General features: G+C 41.6%; 1 protein-coding gene across 1 annotated transcript; it reads right to left on the bottom strand.

The window, feature by feature from the left end:
• Nucleotides 1-211: 211 nt before the first annotated feature.
• On the bottom strand, nt 212-18,803 carry LOC311123745 (NLR family CARD domain-containing protein 3-like; the record flags this gene model as incomplete). The annotated part of the gene is made up of 8 exons (XM_084197983.1): nt 18,685-18,803; nt 6,338-6,454; nt 5,840-5,924; nt 5,482-5,710; nt 3,403-5,144; nt 2,891-3,060; nt 2,310-2,478; nt 212-398 (listed from the first exon to the last, which is right to left on the bottom strand). Coding segments are annotated over exons 2-8 (2,650 nt in total), but the record flags the coding sequence as incomplete, so codon positions are not given.
• Between the last annotated feature and the right edge of the window lie 413 nt (nt 18,804-19,216).

The following is a 19,216-nucleotide window of genomic DNA, read 5'->3' as shown; positions in this document are numbered from 1 at the left end:
GTGTGTATTTAACATAGGGACACCGAGTCCCAAACCCTAAACCCTGGATAGAGGGACTCAGTGAATGTGGAGTGGAATGTGTTCAGGTGGGTCAGTGTGTCAGAGGAGACTCTGTAGAAGGACAGAGTGCCGGCTGGCCAGTCCAGATACACTCCTACTCTGTGGGAGCTGGAGGAGGGGACGTCTATGGTAGTGGACTTATTATTGTGACAGGCAGAGTAACTGTTGTCAGAGCAGATCAGACTCCAGGATTTGTCATTCCATCCAATCCTACAGTCATAACCCCATCCTCTCCTGCTGATTCCTTTATATGCCACTCCTATATCAGCCCCTCTCCCACGCCACTCTACCTCCCAGTAACAGCGCCCAGTCAGACCCTCTCTACACAGCACCTGTCTCCTGTCCTCAAATCTCTCTGGGTGATCAGGATATGGCTGCTTCTCTCTCCTACCTGTCACCTTTCTGTTCTCCTCAGACAGAGAGAGGAATCTGTTTACTGTGTTTGGGTCCAGTGTGAGATCACAGACATCTGATGGATGAAACCAGACACAATATTAGAAATCATCATCATTCACATTAGAATGTTAACTCACTTTTCACTAATTCATTTAATGTAGATGTTTCTAGGTATCAAAATGAGAAGTTAAGGTAACTTGAGATTTGTTGAATGATCATATGTTATACTGTATGGTAATATAAAACACACTTATTCCCATTAATTACACACACACACATCCTGAACACACACACACACATCCTGTACACACACAAACACATTGAACACACACTCACACCCGTATGCATGCATGAACACACACACACATCCTGAACACACACACACTGGAAACACATCCTGAACACACACTGGACACACACACATCTTCATGCATGAACACACACACACATTTCTAATGTAACAGGAACACGCCACACACACACACAGACACACACATTGTCAAAGCAACTCTTTGTAAACTTTGGTGTCCCTGATTTGTGCTTCTGTAGAACTACAGCTGATATTTAATATGACCAAGTAAGTAATGATGGTGGTCTTTGACTTTGACTTCACTTGAATTAAGACTTATTCTTAGTCATATTCTTCACAGCAGTCAACACTCACATTTTCGAAGTCCAGGTTTCATTCTGTTCTCTCCACCATGTTCCACACTGTAGCGGTAAGCAGAAGAACAGACAGTCATTGAGGGATACACCTGAACTCACACACACACACACACACACACACACACACACACACACACACACACACTGGACACGGACACACACAACACACACACTTGACACTCACACACACTTTCAGCATATAACTTTGTATAAGCGGTGGTAAGAATGTTTGTCTGTGTGTGTGTGTGTGTATGTGTCCAGTGTGTGTGTCCAGTGTGTGTGTGTGTCTGTGTGTGTGTGTGTGTGTGTGTCCTGTTTGTGTGTGTGTGTGTCCAGTTTGTGTGTGTCCAGTGTGTGTGTGTGTGTGTCCAGTGTGTGTGTCCAGTGTGCGTGTGTGTGTGTCCAGTGTGTGTGTGTCCTGTGTGTGTGTGTCCAGTGTGTGTGTGTGTCCAGTGTGTGTGTGTCCTGTGTGTGTGTGTGTCCAGTGTGTGTGTGTCCTGTTTGTGTGTGTGTCCAGTTTGTGTGTGTGTCCAGTGTGTGTCCAGTGTGTTTGTGTGTGTTTGTGTTTTCAATTTGTGTGTGTGTGTGTCCAGTGTGTGTGTGTGTCCAGTGTGTGTGTGTGTCCAGTGTGTGTGTGTCCAGTGTGTGTGTGTGTGTGTGTCCAGTGTGTGTGTGTGTTTGTCCAGTGTATGTGTGTGTGTCCAGTGTGTGTGTGTGTGTCCAGTGTGTGTGTGTCCAGTGTATTTGTGTGTGTGTGTGTGTGTCCAGTGTGTGTGTGTGTTTGTCCAGTGTATGTGTGTGTGTCCAGTGTGAGTGTGTGTGTGTGTGTGTCCAGTGTGTGTGTGTGTGTGTCCAGTGTGTGTGTGTGTCTAGTGTGTGTGTGTCCAGTGTGTGTCCAATGTGTGTGTGTGTGTCCAGTGTGTGTGTTTGTCCAGTGTTTGTGTGTGTCCAGTGTACTGATACACGTGGACCCACACACACACACTGGACACACACACACACACACACAGGACACACACACACACACACTGGACACACACTCACACACTGGACACACACACACACACACACACACACAGTCTTTATATAACTTAGTCCAAGTGGTGGTCAGAATGTTTGTCTTAACTAGCCTGATAACTCCAACATGTCTGATATGAACATTGACATAAACCCTCTACATACTTGAGTTTCTCCAGTCTGCAGTGTGGATCCTCCAGTCCAGCAGAGAGCAGTCTGACTCCTGAGTCTCCTGGGTGATTGTAGCTCAGATCCAGCTCTCTCAGGTGTGAGGTGTTTGACTTCAGAGCTGAGACCAGAGAAGCACAGCCTTCCTCCGTGACTAGACAGCCTGACAGCCTGCAAAGAGTCAAATCATATTAAAACCACACTGCTATTCGTTGGTGTTGAGTCATTTTCTTTCTAAGTGAGTAGATAACATGTTTCTAAACACTACTAAAGTAATCCTGATGATGCCATGATTGAGAAGGATCATGAATGAATCATGAATAATAATGAGTGAGAAAGTTACAGAGGCAACAACAAAACATGCTAACCTCTCACCATTAACATCAAATAAAAGGTGACATTCTGTACTGTCACCTAATATGAAACATTATATCTCAAATCCAAAATGCTGGAGCATAGCACCTAATGTAAAACTGTAAGCTTCACTGTCCAAACACATATGGTGTGGACTATGTGTGCCTGGTAAACACATGTGGATCTGGTGAACAGTTATCACTTGTTGACCAACTACAGGAATACTGACCTCAGAGTCTCCAGTTTACAGTGGGGATTCCCCAGTCCAGCAGAGAGCAGCTTCACTCCTGAATCCTTCAGGTCATTGTTACTCAGATCCAGCTCTCTCAGGTGTGAGGGGTTTGACTTCAGAGCTGAGACCAGAGAAGCACAGCCTTCCTCTGTGACTAGACAGCCTGACAGCCTGCAAAGAGATCATCATGATTTCACAAACACTCTTAATTTAACACCAGTAGTGTAGAAGGACAATGGCAGATGCATTTGGTTTATTCTCTTAAACAACATATAAATTAATCTTCTGTCTCCTAGAATTGTATGGTCATATTGTTATACTAATATGAACATCAATGCATTGATTCAATATGTTTCTCAATATATATTATATACATATTATAATACATATATTTCTCTAAACTGAATATTTCTTCCTGATGATTAGTACTTAAATGTCATTTTATGTACTCACAGAGCAGCTCTGGAGGCTTTGACCACTGGCAGCAGCCTCAGAAGACCTTCCTCTGATCTGGAGTATTTCTTCAGGTCAAACACATCCAGCTCCTTTTCTGAAGTCAGCAACACAAAGACCAGAGCTGACCACTGTGCAGGTGACAGGTTGGCTTCTGAGAGACTTCCTGATCTCAGGTAGCTTTGGATCTCCTCCACTAGAGAATGGTCATTCAGTTCATTCAGACAGTGGAACAGATTGATGCACCTCTCTGGAGAGGGATTCTCCCTGATCTTCTCCTTGATGTAATTGACTGTTTCTTCATGGCTCTGTGAGCTGCTTCTTGTCTTTGTCAGTAGACCTCGTAAGTGCTTCTGATTGGACTCCAGTGAGAGGCCCAGAAGGAAGCGGAGGAACAGGTCCAGGTTTCCCGTCTCACTTTGTAAGGCTTTATCCACAGCACTCTTGTAGAAAGTAACTTCAGACTTGTCTCTGAACAGCGCAAAACAGTTCCTGGTTGATTGAGGTTTTCCCATTAGATTCTCATTGTTGTTGATGAATGAGAGGAACACATATACAGCAGCCAGAAACTCTTGAATGCTCAGATGCACAAAGCAGTACACCTTTTCCTGGTACAGCCCACATTCCTCTTTAAAGATCTGTGTGCACAATCCTGAGTACACTGATGCTTCATTGACATCAATGCCAGCCCTTTTCAGGTCTTTTTTATAGAAAATCAGATTGCCCTCAACAAGCTGTTGAAAAGCCAGTTTTCCCAGTGACAGAATGCTCTCTTTATTCCAGTGTGGACCTGTCTCTTCTTTACCAAGATACTTTTCATTCTTCTGTTTGGTATGAAACACCACAAGGTGTGAGTACATCTCAGTCAGAGTCTTGGGCATCTCTTCTCTCTGGTCTGTACTCAACATGTGTTCAAGGACTGTTGCAGAAATCCAACAGAAGACTGGAATGTGGCACATGATGTGGAGGCTCCTTGATGTCTTTATGTGTGAGATGATTCTGCTGGCCATGTCCTCATCACTGAATCTCTTCCTGAAGTACTCCTCCTTCTGTGGGTCATTGAACCCTCGTACCTCTGTCACCTGGTCAACACACCCTGAAGGGATCTTATTGGCTGCTGCAGGTCGGGTAGTTATCCAGAGGAGAGCAGAGGGAAGCAGATTTCCCTTGATGAGATTTGTCAGCAGAACATCCACTGAGGTTGACTCTGTGACATCACAACAGATCTTGTTCTTCTGGAAGTCTAGGGGCAGTCGGCACTCATCCAGACCATCAAAGATGAACAGAACTTTGTACTTGTCGTAGTTGGAGATTCTTGATTCTTTGGTTTCCTTTGAGAAGTGATTGAGAAGTTCAATCAAAGTGTGTTTTTCCTTTTTCATCAAATGCAGCTCCCGAAAAGGGAATGAAAATACAAATTGGACATCCTGATTTGCTTTTCCTTCAGCCCAGTCCAGAATGAACTTCTGCACAGAGACTGTTTTTCCAATGCCAGCGACTCCCTTTGTCAGCACAGTTCTGATAAGTTTGTCCTGTCCAGTTAAAGGTCTGAAGATGTCGTTACATTTGATTGCAGTCTCTGGTCTTGCTTGTTTCCTGGTTGTTGTCTCAATCTGTCTCAGCTCATGTTCATTATTGACCTCTCCTGTTCCACCCTCTGTGATGTAAAGCTCTGTGTAGATCTTATTGAGAAGTGTTGGGTTTCCTTGTTTAGCGATCCCCTCAAAAACACATTGAAACTTCTTCTTTAGATTAGATTTGAGTTCACGTTGAAGAATCACAGCACGCTCATCTGAATCTAGAAATAACACAGAGGATATTAATATTACATCTGTTTTAATGCCTACAGTATTGTAAGACTTTAAATTATAATCATTTATTCTCTTAACTGTCTGTATAAATCTGTAAATTCAAAAAACTAAAAACTCTCTCTCTCTCTCTCTCCTCTGTCTCTCCTCTTCTCTCTGTCTAAATTAATCAACACAACACATCCCTGCTGCTACTTGATGAGGTCACTAGGTGTTGTGTTAAGGCTGCTACAATATCATTGAGTTACACAGCTACTTTAGCTGTACTTTAGCTACAGCTTTTAAATGTTCTAAAACAGCATTCAACATGAGGCAGACAGCTCTTACTTTTCTCCAGTGTGTCAGCAAGCTCCTTCTGGTTCATTTTCCTCAGGACGTGCAGTGTGATCTTCAGAGCCCCCTCTCTGGCACTGCTCTCCTGCTTCTCATCTTCAGCATCCACCACTTCCTTATCCTGCTTCTGACTCTCAAAGCCTTCTGGGAGTTCTGGACTAAGAATCCTCTTGAACATCTTCAGCTCGTTCTTCACAAATGTCATAATATTCTCTTCAAGCAACTGAAATAAATCAAGTAAATAAGTTAAGCAAGAGACTAAATGCTTTCTCATTAACACATTAATGAATGATTGACAGAACAACTTTACTTGAGGTAAACAAAAACAAATGTACATAACAGGACCATATACACTGAATATGGAGGCCAGGTGTGTTTGATGACTCTGGGAAGACTGACCACTGAGAATCTCTGACTCTGATCTCCCCTGTTGGTTTCTGGGGACAAAACATCAGATTACATCTCCTCATCCAGGTAGTGCACACACACACACACACACACACACACACACACACACACACACACACACACACACACACACACACACAGACACAGACACAGACACAGACACAGACACAGACACAGACACAGACACAGACACAGACACAGACACAGACACAGACACAGACACAGACACGCACACGCACACACACACACACACACACACACACACACACACAGGGAGGGAATGGTGTGTTTGTTTAATATTGTTTCAGGACTATGAAAATGGAAAAAAGGTTTAGCCTATGGATTATGAAAACAACAAAAATAAATGGTAAAATGGGAGAGGAGAAATGACTAGAGACAGTGTTGTTTAACTCACTGACCATGACCCATGAGTTCTTCTTACCTTTGTTCAGTAGAAAAGTCTCCCTCTCTAAAGTGTATAAGTTTACCCATAGACCGGTCACTCTTCATGGACACACAGCTGGGTACAGGGGAGGCTGGTCTCTCCTGCTTGATTGGGCTTCAACACAACAGAGACAAACATTACGTCTCTCATCTACTCTGAGCTCAGATGGGGAAACATAAGAAGAGTTTCATTCAAAAACGCTATAAATCCATTTTCAGAAATGTTCGTAAATTAGCTTTTATTGTTTGAAGAAATTATGAAAGAGATTGGTGTGTTTTTTCACTATCTAATCATGGCATGGGGTTGTTCAATGACAGACATGTATTTGTTTAAAATCTATCACTTGATGGTTTCATTTCAGAGAGACAAATAATCATGTTTTTTTGCAAAATGCTACATACCTGCCTCACTCTCAGAGAAATAAGTAGTACTGCTAGGTTTTACACAGTAATAATATATATCTGCCTCACTCGGAGAAATAAGTAGCACTGCTAGGTTTTAAACAGTCAAATGTGACCGACCGGCTCGAACTTATGTAGCAAAATTTGAAATTGTGTTTTTTACATTGGATAAAAGTAGAGACTCAGCTAGAAAAAGGTATATCATACACTACAGTTGAGGAACAATGGGAAAGTAATTCTGCTTTGAAAGATGATAAACTTGTAACCTCAATTTTGAGAAAATGGCCTTTGAATGTTTTGGTTCACCTACTGGAGAGCTCTTCTTTATCTACAGTGGTATTACTTTGGCAGATAATGTCATCCATCTAAATAAATAGTATATATATATAGTTAACTAAATGTATGGTGTTTTTGGTTTATGTCAGTTTCATTGTTTGTTATGCTATAAATTGTTATTTTATGGTTGTAAGTGGTAAAATTAACTAATTAATGAATTACTACTTTAGTAAGGATATACTTTATTCAGTACTACTGCAGTTACTAAATAATTCCAATAGATGGCAGCATAAGACCATGAATGACATTTCAGAAGGTTAGTTTAGTTTTCTCCCTGGATACACCACCACTCCCCCTCACAGGAAAACTCCTGCACACGCTTTTTACTGTCCCTTTCCACACTGCTAACGCAAGAGGAACGACTGAAAAAGCATTTAACACATTACTGTGAAATAATATAATGATGATTCATGTTTATTATTACCTGTTTTTATACTCATGTTTTGAAATCATACTTGATTACTATAATGATTATCAATAAGCCTGAACATTAATTTAGTCACCTCTGGTCGAGAAAAACGTATTTTCCTAGTACATTCATTGTCAGATTCATCAACCAGCAGCAAGCACTCTGCCTTCTAGCACAAGCGAGGGGCATGTTGAGGTACATTTGCTAACCGCAAGGGTTGCATGATGTAATTTATTGGTGGGCTGGAAGACGCACTCTTGTCTTATCTATTCCGAGGTTGTTTAATCACAATATTAGATATTTAAAAATGCATGTATACTAGGGTTGAGGTTGGAGCATCTGACTAGTGATTATTTACCAGGGGTTCAACACCTGCTATAGTCACTATTTAATTGCTCTTCCAAAAGCATCACAGGCCTAATACGAGATATATAGCTAACTAAAGTAATGAGTGACCATTTTAGAAAATCATGGGACATTTAGAATTTGGTTGCATGCTATTTTATGTCAATCATATTGCTGCTTGTAGCCTATAACTGATGCTTCGTGGTCTTATGCTGCCATCTATTGGAAATATTTAGCTATTAAAAGTTATTAATTCACGTACAGACATTGGTGAGGCAGCTGAGAAATAAAGTGTATTAGATCAGTCTCAAACCTGCCCCACGCCAATTGCTGGACTTTCACACAGAGGTTACTAGGTCACCCAATTCAAACCACATTTGAAAAATAAAACAAATGTGTCTTATTTATCAAGTGTTCTGTCTTGCTATTATACATATAATAAAATAACAACAAAATAATCAAAACACTATTTAATACTATAATTGTTTTTACTAAGATAATATTATTACTAAATAGTTTCTAAAAGTGTTCTAGGCTACCCTACCCTAGAATTAGGGGTTAGGGTTACGGCTAAAATAGGTTATAAGTAGGGTAAGAGTTTCTGTATAGCACTTTGTGACATCTGCTGGTGTAAAAAGGGCTTTATAAATACATTTGATTGATTGTTAGGTTTAGGGTTTATATGGCAAAAAACAGTATGTGTTTATGGCACTCTTGCTCCTCCTTGTGGCCGTATGTGGGTACTACATAACTCATTCATTACATTTACGTCATTTAGCAGACGCTCTTATCCAGAGCGATTTACAGTTAGTGAGTGCATACATTATTTATTTCTTTTTTCTTTTTTCATACTGGCCCCCCGTGGGAAGCGAACCCACGGGTCTCCCGATCGCGGCCGGCTACAACAACAAGGATCTCTAGTGGCACTAGACCACTGCACCACTCGGGAGACCTGACACTTCATAATCTGAGGTAGCAACTGCGTCAGATCTACAAATCCATTAGCTAGACCACCCGATTAGACAACAATCACCCCATTATATCCATTTGGTTTGCAACTCAGTGAACCTGCGCAGCATTCGCTCAATTTGATGCCAGTGGCAGGGAAGACACTTTGTGGGTGGGTGGGTGGGTGGATGGATGGATAACTGTGAAGTAATGAGTGACCATTTTAGAAAATCATGGGACATATATTTTTGCTGCTTGTAGCCTATAACTGATGCTTCGTGGTCTTATGCAGCCATCTATTGGAAAATTAGCAATTAAAAGTTATTAATTCACATAAAGACATTGGTGAGGCAGCTGATAAATAAAGTGTATTTTTCTTGTTAATTCCTTAGATCAGTCTCAAACCTGCCCCACCTATCCCACGCCAATTGCTGGACTTTCACATAGAGGTTACTAGGTCACCCAGTTCAAACCACATTTGAAAAATAAAACAAATGTGTCTTATTTATCAAGTGTTCTGCCTTGCAATAACAAATATCATAAAATAACTAATAACAACAAAAAAACAGCAAAACGCTTGACAGGTTTTGATTAACAAAATAATCAAAATGTTATTTAGTACTATAATTGTATTTACTAAGATAATATTATTACTAAAATAGTTTCTAAAAGTGTTCTAGGCTACCCTACCCTAGAATTAGGGTTAAGGTTAAGGCTAAAATAGGTTATACCTAGGGTTAGGGGTTAGGGTTATGGCTAAAATAGAATTAGGGTTAAGGGTTAAGGCTAAAATAGGTTATATTTAGGGTTAGAGTTTCTGTATAGCACTTTATGACATCTGCTGATGTAAAAAGGGCTTTATAAATACATTTGATTGATTGATTGATTGATTGTTAGGTTTAGGGTTTGTAAGGCAAAAAAACAGTATGGGTTTATAGCTCTCTTGCGCCTCCCTGTGGCCGTATGTGGGTACTACATAATTCATTCATGACACTTGCTAGGCTCATAATCTGAGGTAGCAACTGTGTCAGATCTACAAATCCATTAGCTAGACCACCCGATTAGACAACAATCACCCCATTATACCCATTTGGTTTGCAACTCAGTGAACCTGTGCAGCATTCGTAACCTTGTTAATAATAAGTTACCTGAGGTAAACCTACAGGGTTCACGCTCACCAAGTAGCCGTAACCTTGTTAATAATAAGTTACCTGAGGTAAACCTACAGGGTTCACGCTCACCAAGTAGCCGTAACCTTGTTAATAATAAGTTACCTGAGGTAAACCTACAGGGTTCACGCTCACCAAGTAGCCGTAACCTTGTTAATAATAAGTTACCTGAGGTAAACCTACAGGGTTCACGCTCACCAAGTAGCCGTAACCTTGTTAATAATAAGTTACCTGAGGTAAACCTACAGGGTTAACGCTCACCAAGTAGCCGTAACCGTGTTAATAATAAGTTACCTGAGGTAAACCTACAGGGTTAACGCTCACCAAGTAGCCGAAACCGTGTTAATAATAAGTTACCTGAGGTAAACCTACAGGGTTAACGCTCACCAAGTAGCCGTAACCGTGTTAATAATAAGTTACCTGAGGTAAACCTACAGGGTTAACGCAGGCTGGTCTCATTGATAACAATAGTGAAGCTGGCATTGTGACGCAGAACAATGGGCTGGGAATAGAACGTTATGAAGGCGAGTCGGTGTCACGGAGCTCAATAGAACTAATAGGAGCTGGCAGGGTGAAAAATACCCAAACATAAGGCCTGTTTTTTCGCGATTACTTCATAACCAGGGACAGAAGGTAATATTATGAAACTGGGCTCCATGGCGGATGCAATGAACTGATTTTATCAGAAATAAACGTTGTAAAAAATGTAACTTGAGGCGCCCCGAAAATAATATTCAAAAAGTTCAGTTCTTGGACACAGAGGGGTTAAACACTAAAGTTACCGTCCATCTAGTGAAGTGGAGAACCGGACAGAGGGATGGTAGGTAGCCTGCATCCGTCAACGAGAGAGGGAGAAGCCCTCCACGGTATTTAACAGGTGGAAGAAACAACCCGGGAGCTCCATCGGTCCACAAGAAATGCAGGCAGCCGGTGATGATGTAGTGGTAGCTAGGATAACTAGGATGCTGCTGGTAGAGTAGCTAGCTTAGCTAGCTGTACCGACTAGCTTGGCTAGCTAGCAGGTCGTTCGTCTGTCCCTCGAGGATGATGACGAATCCGGTGAACCACACAATTAAACAAGAAGAGCGAGTGAAAAGGATCTGGCTACACTCATACTGTCACTGACCATTACGCAAAAAAGCTAATTGAACAATAAACTTCGGCGTCTCAACACTGTAACGAACTCCGTCATTGTTCCCCAACATCACCTCAGCCCACTCTGCGCGTAACTGGACAATATGCTTGGCGCCAAACCGTACGTGGACGCGGGCAGTTCTGTACGGGGACGCGGGCAGTTCTGTACGTGGACGCGGACAGTTCCAGAACGCGGACATGAGCAGTGCAACAAAATACATTTACATTTACATTTTAATCACTTAGCAGACGCTCTTATCCAGAGCGACTTACAGTTAGTGAGTGCATACATAACCCAGTCTTTACACTGGCTTACATTAGTAATATTCATTTATTTATTTTTATATGTAAAACAAACATTCAAAGTTTTTTTATAACAATATTTTGAGATCTGGGCCCATATCCACAAAGTGTCTCAGAGTAGAACATTGGTCGTATAAGTGCTGAGAATAAAGACATTTGACACTTATGGGTATAAATTAAAGCTATGCATGAAGCCTCTAGTCCCACCTAGTCGGCAGATATTTAGGACACCTCATGAGCTGTCCTAACCAGTTAAGAGTTAACAGCAGGTGTCTTGATAATACTATAGAATAATGCAGTGAGTCAGTGGTTCCTGCACCACATGTAATTGCTTTGGAGTAGTTTAAATAATGTTTCTATATTTCTATATGATCAATCCATAAATAATATAGACCTACATGCAACCGTATGTCTTGTGCTTTTGGCAATGATTTCTGTATAATAATTATGTATAAGTGATACCAAAATGTCTGCATAGCATGTTGTCTTCAGTTTGGCAGATTAACTCATGCTTATTTCTGAAGATAAACTCAGGATTTCGCCCAGAGGCTAAGGAGTTGGAGCTGTGGCAGGAGTTGGACCTATGGCAGAAAGGTGGCTGGTTCGAATCCCGGGCCGGGCGCTGGAAAAAACGGGCGGGCTTGATCTGACCACTGGAGGGCTGCTGGGTTCATATCCTCAAAACAATCACCTTTCGTTCCAAAAATATATCTAACTTTTAGTGGTTCCATATATTAAGCAAGTGATAGAATTCTTTTTGGTTCTATAAGGAACCTTATTTTCTAAGTGTATATTAAACAAGTTTTTCTTTTGATTATTTAATTACCTACATCTTGTTTTTTCATGTTATCCCTTTGGAGCGCAACATCACGTTGTTAAAAAATAATCCTAAATTGGCCATGGCTATAAATTGGGCAATTGAAGGCATCTAGGGCGAAATATGTGTTCGATGAAAATGAACATTGTATGCAACGTTGTAGGCAACATTTTTGACAAGGGACTTGATGCCTACTATGCCAAAGCTATTTAGAGTTGTTAAACGGGTGTGAAGAGTGTGTTGGTATAACGGTAATATTGTGAAAATTTCGCTTGTAACAACCATCAGAATTGGTTAAAAGAATATGCATTCCATTATATTAGGCAATAATGAAGAGTAGGCAAAGTGGTTGTGTCGTATTAAAATTCTATCAAATGTTTTATATTGCAACGAGTCCAGTCAGGGTGCTGCAGAACCCCTGCAGTACCTCCACTGACCCCAGATTTAGAACTCCTGATTTAGCAGATGCTTTTATCCAGAGCGATTTACAGTAAGTGCATTCATCTTAAAATAGCTATTTATTTTGTAAATAAACGTGATAAATTCTTCATAAAATTGTCATATCACCTTTTAGCTTTGGTGTCATGTTCCCCAGAGAGACTCATTTTAGAGGCAGGGCCCCCCTCCTCTCTCTCCCCAGAGAGACTCATTTTAGAGGCAGGGCCCCCCTCCTCTCTCTCCACAGAGAGACTCATTTTAGAGGCAGGGCCCCCCTCCTCTCTCTCCCCAGAGAGACGCATTTTAGAGGCAGGGCCCCCCTCCTCTCTCTCCCCAGAGAGACTCATTTTAGAGGCAGGGACCCCTAAACAGAGATGCAGCATGTTGGTTGTGGTGAACACAGTGACAACTCATTCTAGAATGTCCATTGTTCTCTTTTACTCATGATCTCTTAGAAATAAAACATTTACTAACAGACACATCCAAACAGTCAGGTGATTTAATTTAATCACATGAACATTGTTACGTTCCCCAACAAGAAATAAAACATTGTCTCTCAAACAGAAGAAGGAACTCACAAAGAGTCACTAACAACAACCAAAACGAAACAGGTGGTTTTAGGAGGGGTTCTGAAAGACACTCATGGGGGTGTCCACTAGTGATGGGAAACAGAGGCTTTCTGAACGCTTTGGGGCTTTCACCAAATTATGCCGAAAACGGAATGGATAGATTTGAGTACTAATAAACAACATTTAGTTATGTTACAATCAAAACATTTACAAAAAACTGAACAGCCTATGCTTATAGAAAATCATCATTTAAAAGTCATTAAAAAGTTAGAAATACAATGTAGCCAGTTTTCAAAGAAAACTATAAAAACTAAAACTATACAGGTATTTGATTCTGTGCCTCCACAAGACAAGACACTCACTCACTGTTCCCAAGGCAGAGGCACCTGTCAGGTGAGAAATGGAGGAGAATATCTAGACTAAGACTGTTAGTAGTGTCCAGCAGAGGACATGGAGGAGAATATCTAGACTAAGACTGTTAGTAGTGTCCAGCAGAGGACATGGAGGAGAATATCTAGACTAAGACTGTTAGTAGTGTCCAGCAGAGGACATGGAGGAGAATATCTAGACTAAGACTGTTAGTAGTGTCCAGCAGAGGACATGGAGGAGAATATCTAGACTAAGACTGTTAGTAGTGTCCAGCAGAGGACATGGAGGAGAATATCTAGACTAAGACTGTTAGTAGTGTCCAGCAGAGGACATGGAGGAGAATATCTAGACTAAGACTGTTAGTAGTGTCCAGTGTCCAGCAGAGGACATGGAGGAGTATATCTAGACTAAGACTGTTAGTAGTGTCCAGCAGAGGTAAATGTTTTGGAAGCCACAGCGGGATCCATTGACTTAGGGGTCAAACAAAGCTTTTTATGTCATTTGTATGTCTTTACCCTGAGCTATCTTTCCACCTGCTAAGGTGAAATATCTAGACTGAACAAAAAAATAAACGCAACATGCAACAATTTCAACGATTTTACTGAGTTACAGTTCATATAGGGAAATCAGTCAATTGAAATAAATTCATTAGGCCCTAATCTATGGATTTCACATGACTGGGCAGGGGCGCAGCCATGGGTGGGCCTGGGAGGGCATAGGCCCACCCACTTGGGAGCCAGGCCCACCCACTGTGGAGCCAGGCCCAGCCAATCAGAATGAGGTTTTCCCCACAAAAGGGCTTTATTACAGACAGAAATACTCCTCAGTTTCATCAACTGTCCGGGTGGCTGGTCTCAGACGATCCCGTAGTTCCGTAGTTCCAGATGTGGAGTTCCTGGGCTGGCGTGGTTACACGTGGTCTGCGGTTGTGAGGCCGGTTGGACGTACTGCCAAATTTTCTAAAACAACGTTGGAGGCAGCTAATGGTAGATAAATGAACATTCAATTCTCTGATATGTTGTGTCGAATCAGTAGTGCTTTGAAAACTGCAATGTCGCATCGGAGCTCCAGTATTAATCGACCAATCCCTAGTGTCCACTGAATGTTGACTAGCAACAAGAAAGTGGTACCTAAAATACACCCACCATGAGTGCCCATTGAAGTGGCTCCAGACGAGGACATCTGAAATAAAAACCCTCCAACTTACAATATGGAGTAAAAAACAAGTGGAGCAAACCAAACCAAACCAGACCAAACCAGACCAAACCAGACCAAACCAGACCAGACCAGACCAAACCAGACCAAACCACACCAAACCAGAACACACCAAACCACACCAGACCAGATCAAACCAGACCAAACCAGACCAAACCAAACCAGACCACACCAGACCACACCAAACCAGAACAAACCAAACCACACCAGACCAAAACAGACCAAACCAAACCACACCAGACCAAACCAGACCAAACCAGACCAAAATAGACCAAACCAAACCACACCAGACCAAACCAAACCAGACCAAACCAGGCCAAACCAGACCAAACCAGACCAAACCAGACCAAACCAAACCAGACCAAACCAGACCAAACCAGACCAAACCAGACCACACAAAACCAGACCAAACCAGACCAAACCAGACCAAACAAAACCAGACAAACCAGACCAAACCAGACCACACCAAACCAGACCAAACCAGACCAAACCAAACCAAACCAAACCAAACCAAACCAGACCAATCCACACCAAACCAGACCAAACCAAACCAGACCAAACCAGACCAAACCAGACCACACCAAACCAGACCAAACCAGACCAAACCAAATCAAACCAAACCAAACCAAACCAAACCCTGGGAGATACAAGACAGAAAGACTTTGTTCATCAACTTAAAGAAGCAGAGCTACAAAGAGGTGCCAGTCTTCTAACATATCTAAGGCCAACCAGAACACTGGACCAGCTGCTCTTCAATATCACATAACAGATGGAACCCTTCTGACTAAAGAGATGACAAGCCAGCACAGGCATAAGCATACTGTCTATTGAGGTAGCGGCAAGAGGTGCGGCCAACGTGCTAACGTCCAACCTCAAAATATAAATGGAAATACCAAAGCCTGTAACAACATGTAGTCGTGACTGATATCTTTCACCTCATCTCCCTGTTACTGTTTGTTAAGGTAGTTATAGACAGTGCAGCAACACAAGGCCACATTCCTCTCAGCCCTTCCACTCTCTTAGGCTAATGTGTATTTATTAAAAGTAGACTATTTCTTTCAATCTGTTCTTTTCTAAACGTATCTGAGATGTAGACAGAAGGGCTAAAACGGGCATGATAAATCTGAGGGGAAATCATTAATCCATTCAGAAAGTATTTTTGCAACAAGTAGGAGATTTATATTATGTAAAGTAGGCTAGGTTATAATATATAATAGTGGTTTGTTAGTGATATGCAGATGGAGGTCTATACCTCAGCTATAGCCTACATATCCTAGATGACCAGCCTAAACCTGTTCAGATCAGTTCCCATAACGTTACAGGCCTACCAGTAGCAGGACAGAGCATGTAGCCTAGGCATGAGCAATATGTGTATGTGTTATTTCATAGTTTTGATGTCTTCACTATTATTCTACAATGTAGAAAACAGTAAAAAATAAAGAAAAATCCTGGAATGAGTAGGTGTGTCCAAACTTTTGACTGGTACTGTACTTCAGATGTAGCCTACATATCCTAGATGACCAGCCTAAACCGGTTCATATCAGTTCACATAGGCTATCAGTAGCAGGATTGATCACCTACAAATCGGTTTTAAGTCCAAATAACAGGGCATGTAGCCTAGGCCAAATATTTTCACAACATTTCCTAAAGAGACCACCTGGGCCCGGTTTCCCTAAAGCACCTGAAGGCTAAGTTAATCGTTAGAACCTTTGTAGGAGTATTGTTAAATCTCCAAGCTGTTTCCCAAAACCATTGTTTCTTTATTTTTACTATTTTCTACATTGTAGAATAATAGTGAAGACATCAAAACTATGAAATAACACATATGGAATCATGTAGTAACCAAAAAAGTGTTAAACAAATCAAAATATATGTTATATTTGAGTTTCTTTAAATAGCCACGCTTTGCCTTGATGACAGCTTTGCACACTCTTGGCATTCTCTCAACCAGCTTCACCTGGAATGCTTTTCCAACAGTCTTGAAGGAGTTCCCACATATGCTGAGCACTTGTTGGCTGCTTTTCCTTCACTCTGCGGTCCGACTCATCCCAAACCATCTCAATTCGGTTGAGGTCGGGTGATTATGGAGGCCAGGTCATTTGATGCAGCACTCAATCACTCTCCTTCTTGGTAAAATAGCCCTTACACAGCCTGGAGGTGTGTAGGGTAATTGTCCTGCTGAAAAACCAATGATAGTCCCACTTAGCCCAAACCGATGGGATGGCGTATAGCTGCAGAATGCTGTGGAAGCCATGCTGGTTAAGAGTGCCTTGAATTCTAAATAAATCACAGACAGTGTCACCAGCAAAGCACCACCACACCATAACACCTCCTCCTCCATGCTTTACTGTGGGAAATACACATGCGGAGACCCACACCGCGTCTCACAAAGACACAGCGGTTGGAACCATAAATCTCAAATTTGGACTCCAGACCAAAGAACAAATGTACACCGGTGTAATGTCCATTGCTCGTGTTTCTTGGCCCAAGCAAGTCTCTTCTTCTTATTGGTGTACTTTAGTAGTGATTTCTTTGCAGCAATTCGACCATGAAGGCCTGATTCACACAGTCCCCTCTGAACAGTTGATGTTGAGATGTGTCTGTGACTTGAACTCTGTGAAGCATTTATTTGGGCTGTAATTTCTGAGGCTGGTAACTCTAATGAACGTATCCTCTGCAGCAGAGGTAACTCAGGGTCTTCCATTCCTGTGGTGGTCCTAATGAGAGCCAGTTTCATCATAGCGCTTGATGGTTTTTGCGACTGCACTTGAAGAAACTTTCAAAGTTGTTGAAATGTTCCGTATTGACTGACCTTCATGACTTAAAATAATGATGGACTGTCATTTCTTTTTGCTTTTTTGAGCTGTTCTTGCTATAATATGGACTTGGTCTTTTACCAAATAGGGTTATCTTCTGTATACCCCCCTACCTTGTCACAACACAACTGATTGGCTCAAATGCATTAAGAAGGAAAGACATTCCACAAATTAACTTTTAAGAAGGCACACCTGTTAATTTAAATGCATTCCAGGTGACTACCTCATGAAGCTGGTTGAGAGAATGCCAAGAGTGTGCAAAGCTGTCATCAAGGCAAAGGGTGGCTATTTGAAGAATCTCAAATATAAAATATATTTTGATTTGTTTAACACTTTTTTGGTTACTACATGATTCCATATGTGTTATTTCAAAATATTGATGTCTTCACTATTATTCTACAATGTAAAAATTAGTAAAAATAAAGAAAAACCCTTGAATGAGTAGGTGTGTCCAAACGATGTCGGGAAGATTATGATATCAATAGTGTAGCAAACAGCGGGCAGGGCGGTAAAGCCAGGTCGCTGGCGAAAAAAGGCAAACACCCTACGCATCTCAGAAATGGGAATTATAACCTGACTCACACTGTCCCCTACAAAAGTCCCGTGCTTCGACTACTCAGACCCCTCACATGTCCGGGCCATAAATTCTGATGGCCTCACAGACACCATACCACTTCTGACACCAATGTAGCGAACAGCGGGGCAGGGAAGCGAACCCAGGTTGCATGTGTAAAAGGCAAACAACCTACGCATCGCGCCGTTGGTGCCAATTGGGTTACTTGGTTGGAATTGTGACGTGGCTCATTTAGCGAGGATCACTACAATATAGTAGAACTATGATACAATTACATTTATCATATCAAATGTTAAATGTAGAACTATAATATATGAATATATTGAATTTGACTTGCCCACATTCAGTTAGCTCCATTTCGTATGATTAAACTGACACGTACCTGTCTCAGTAGAAGTCGACTGTTAGGTCTGAGTGTTTTACTTCCATTCACTGTACTAAAATTACACCAGACATTACATTTCTCTACCACTTTATAATAATCCCTGGAAAGATTCTCACCTTGTAGCCTGAATTCACAACCAGAACATGTCAAGTCATTGAGATATTTTCAGTTCTGCTGAGAGAGCACCTTCCTGATGACTAGCGCTCTGTATATTCTAATGGGTGAAGTCTGATCTGGAATGTGAAGCTAACTGAAATGTAGATAAGCTTTGAAAAAACAGTATATCTAGCTTGCATCATAGTACACCCCTCAGGCTACATACAAGTTTCAGCATGAGGCAGGCATCAACAGCCATTAGTTTACACCGCAGCCAACAGTTTTAAAATGTCATTTAGCAGCCAACAGTTTTTTTGTCATTTAGCAGACACTCTTATCCAGAAGAACTTACAGTTAGTGAGTGCATACATTATTTTTCATACTGCACCCCCGTGGGAATCGAACCCACAACCCGGGCATTGCAAACACCATTCTCTACCAACTGAACTACATCCCTGCCGGCCATTCCCTCCCCTACCCTGGACCAATTGTGCACCACCCCATGGGTCTCCCAGTCGCGGCCAGCTACGACAGAGCCTGGATTCAAACCAG

This window comes from Coregonus lavaretus, assembly GCF_964263955.1.
Source record: "Coregonus lavaretus genome assembly, contig: HAP1_SCAFFOLD_532, whole genome shotgun sequence".
Taxonomy (NCBI): domain Eukaryota; kingdom Metazoa; phylum Chordata; class Actinopteri; order Salmoniformes; family Salmonidae; genus Coregonus; species Coregonus lavaretus.
The sequence above is the reverse complement of the archived record's forward strand: the minus strand, read 5'-3'. Positions and strand labels throughout refer to the sequence as shown.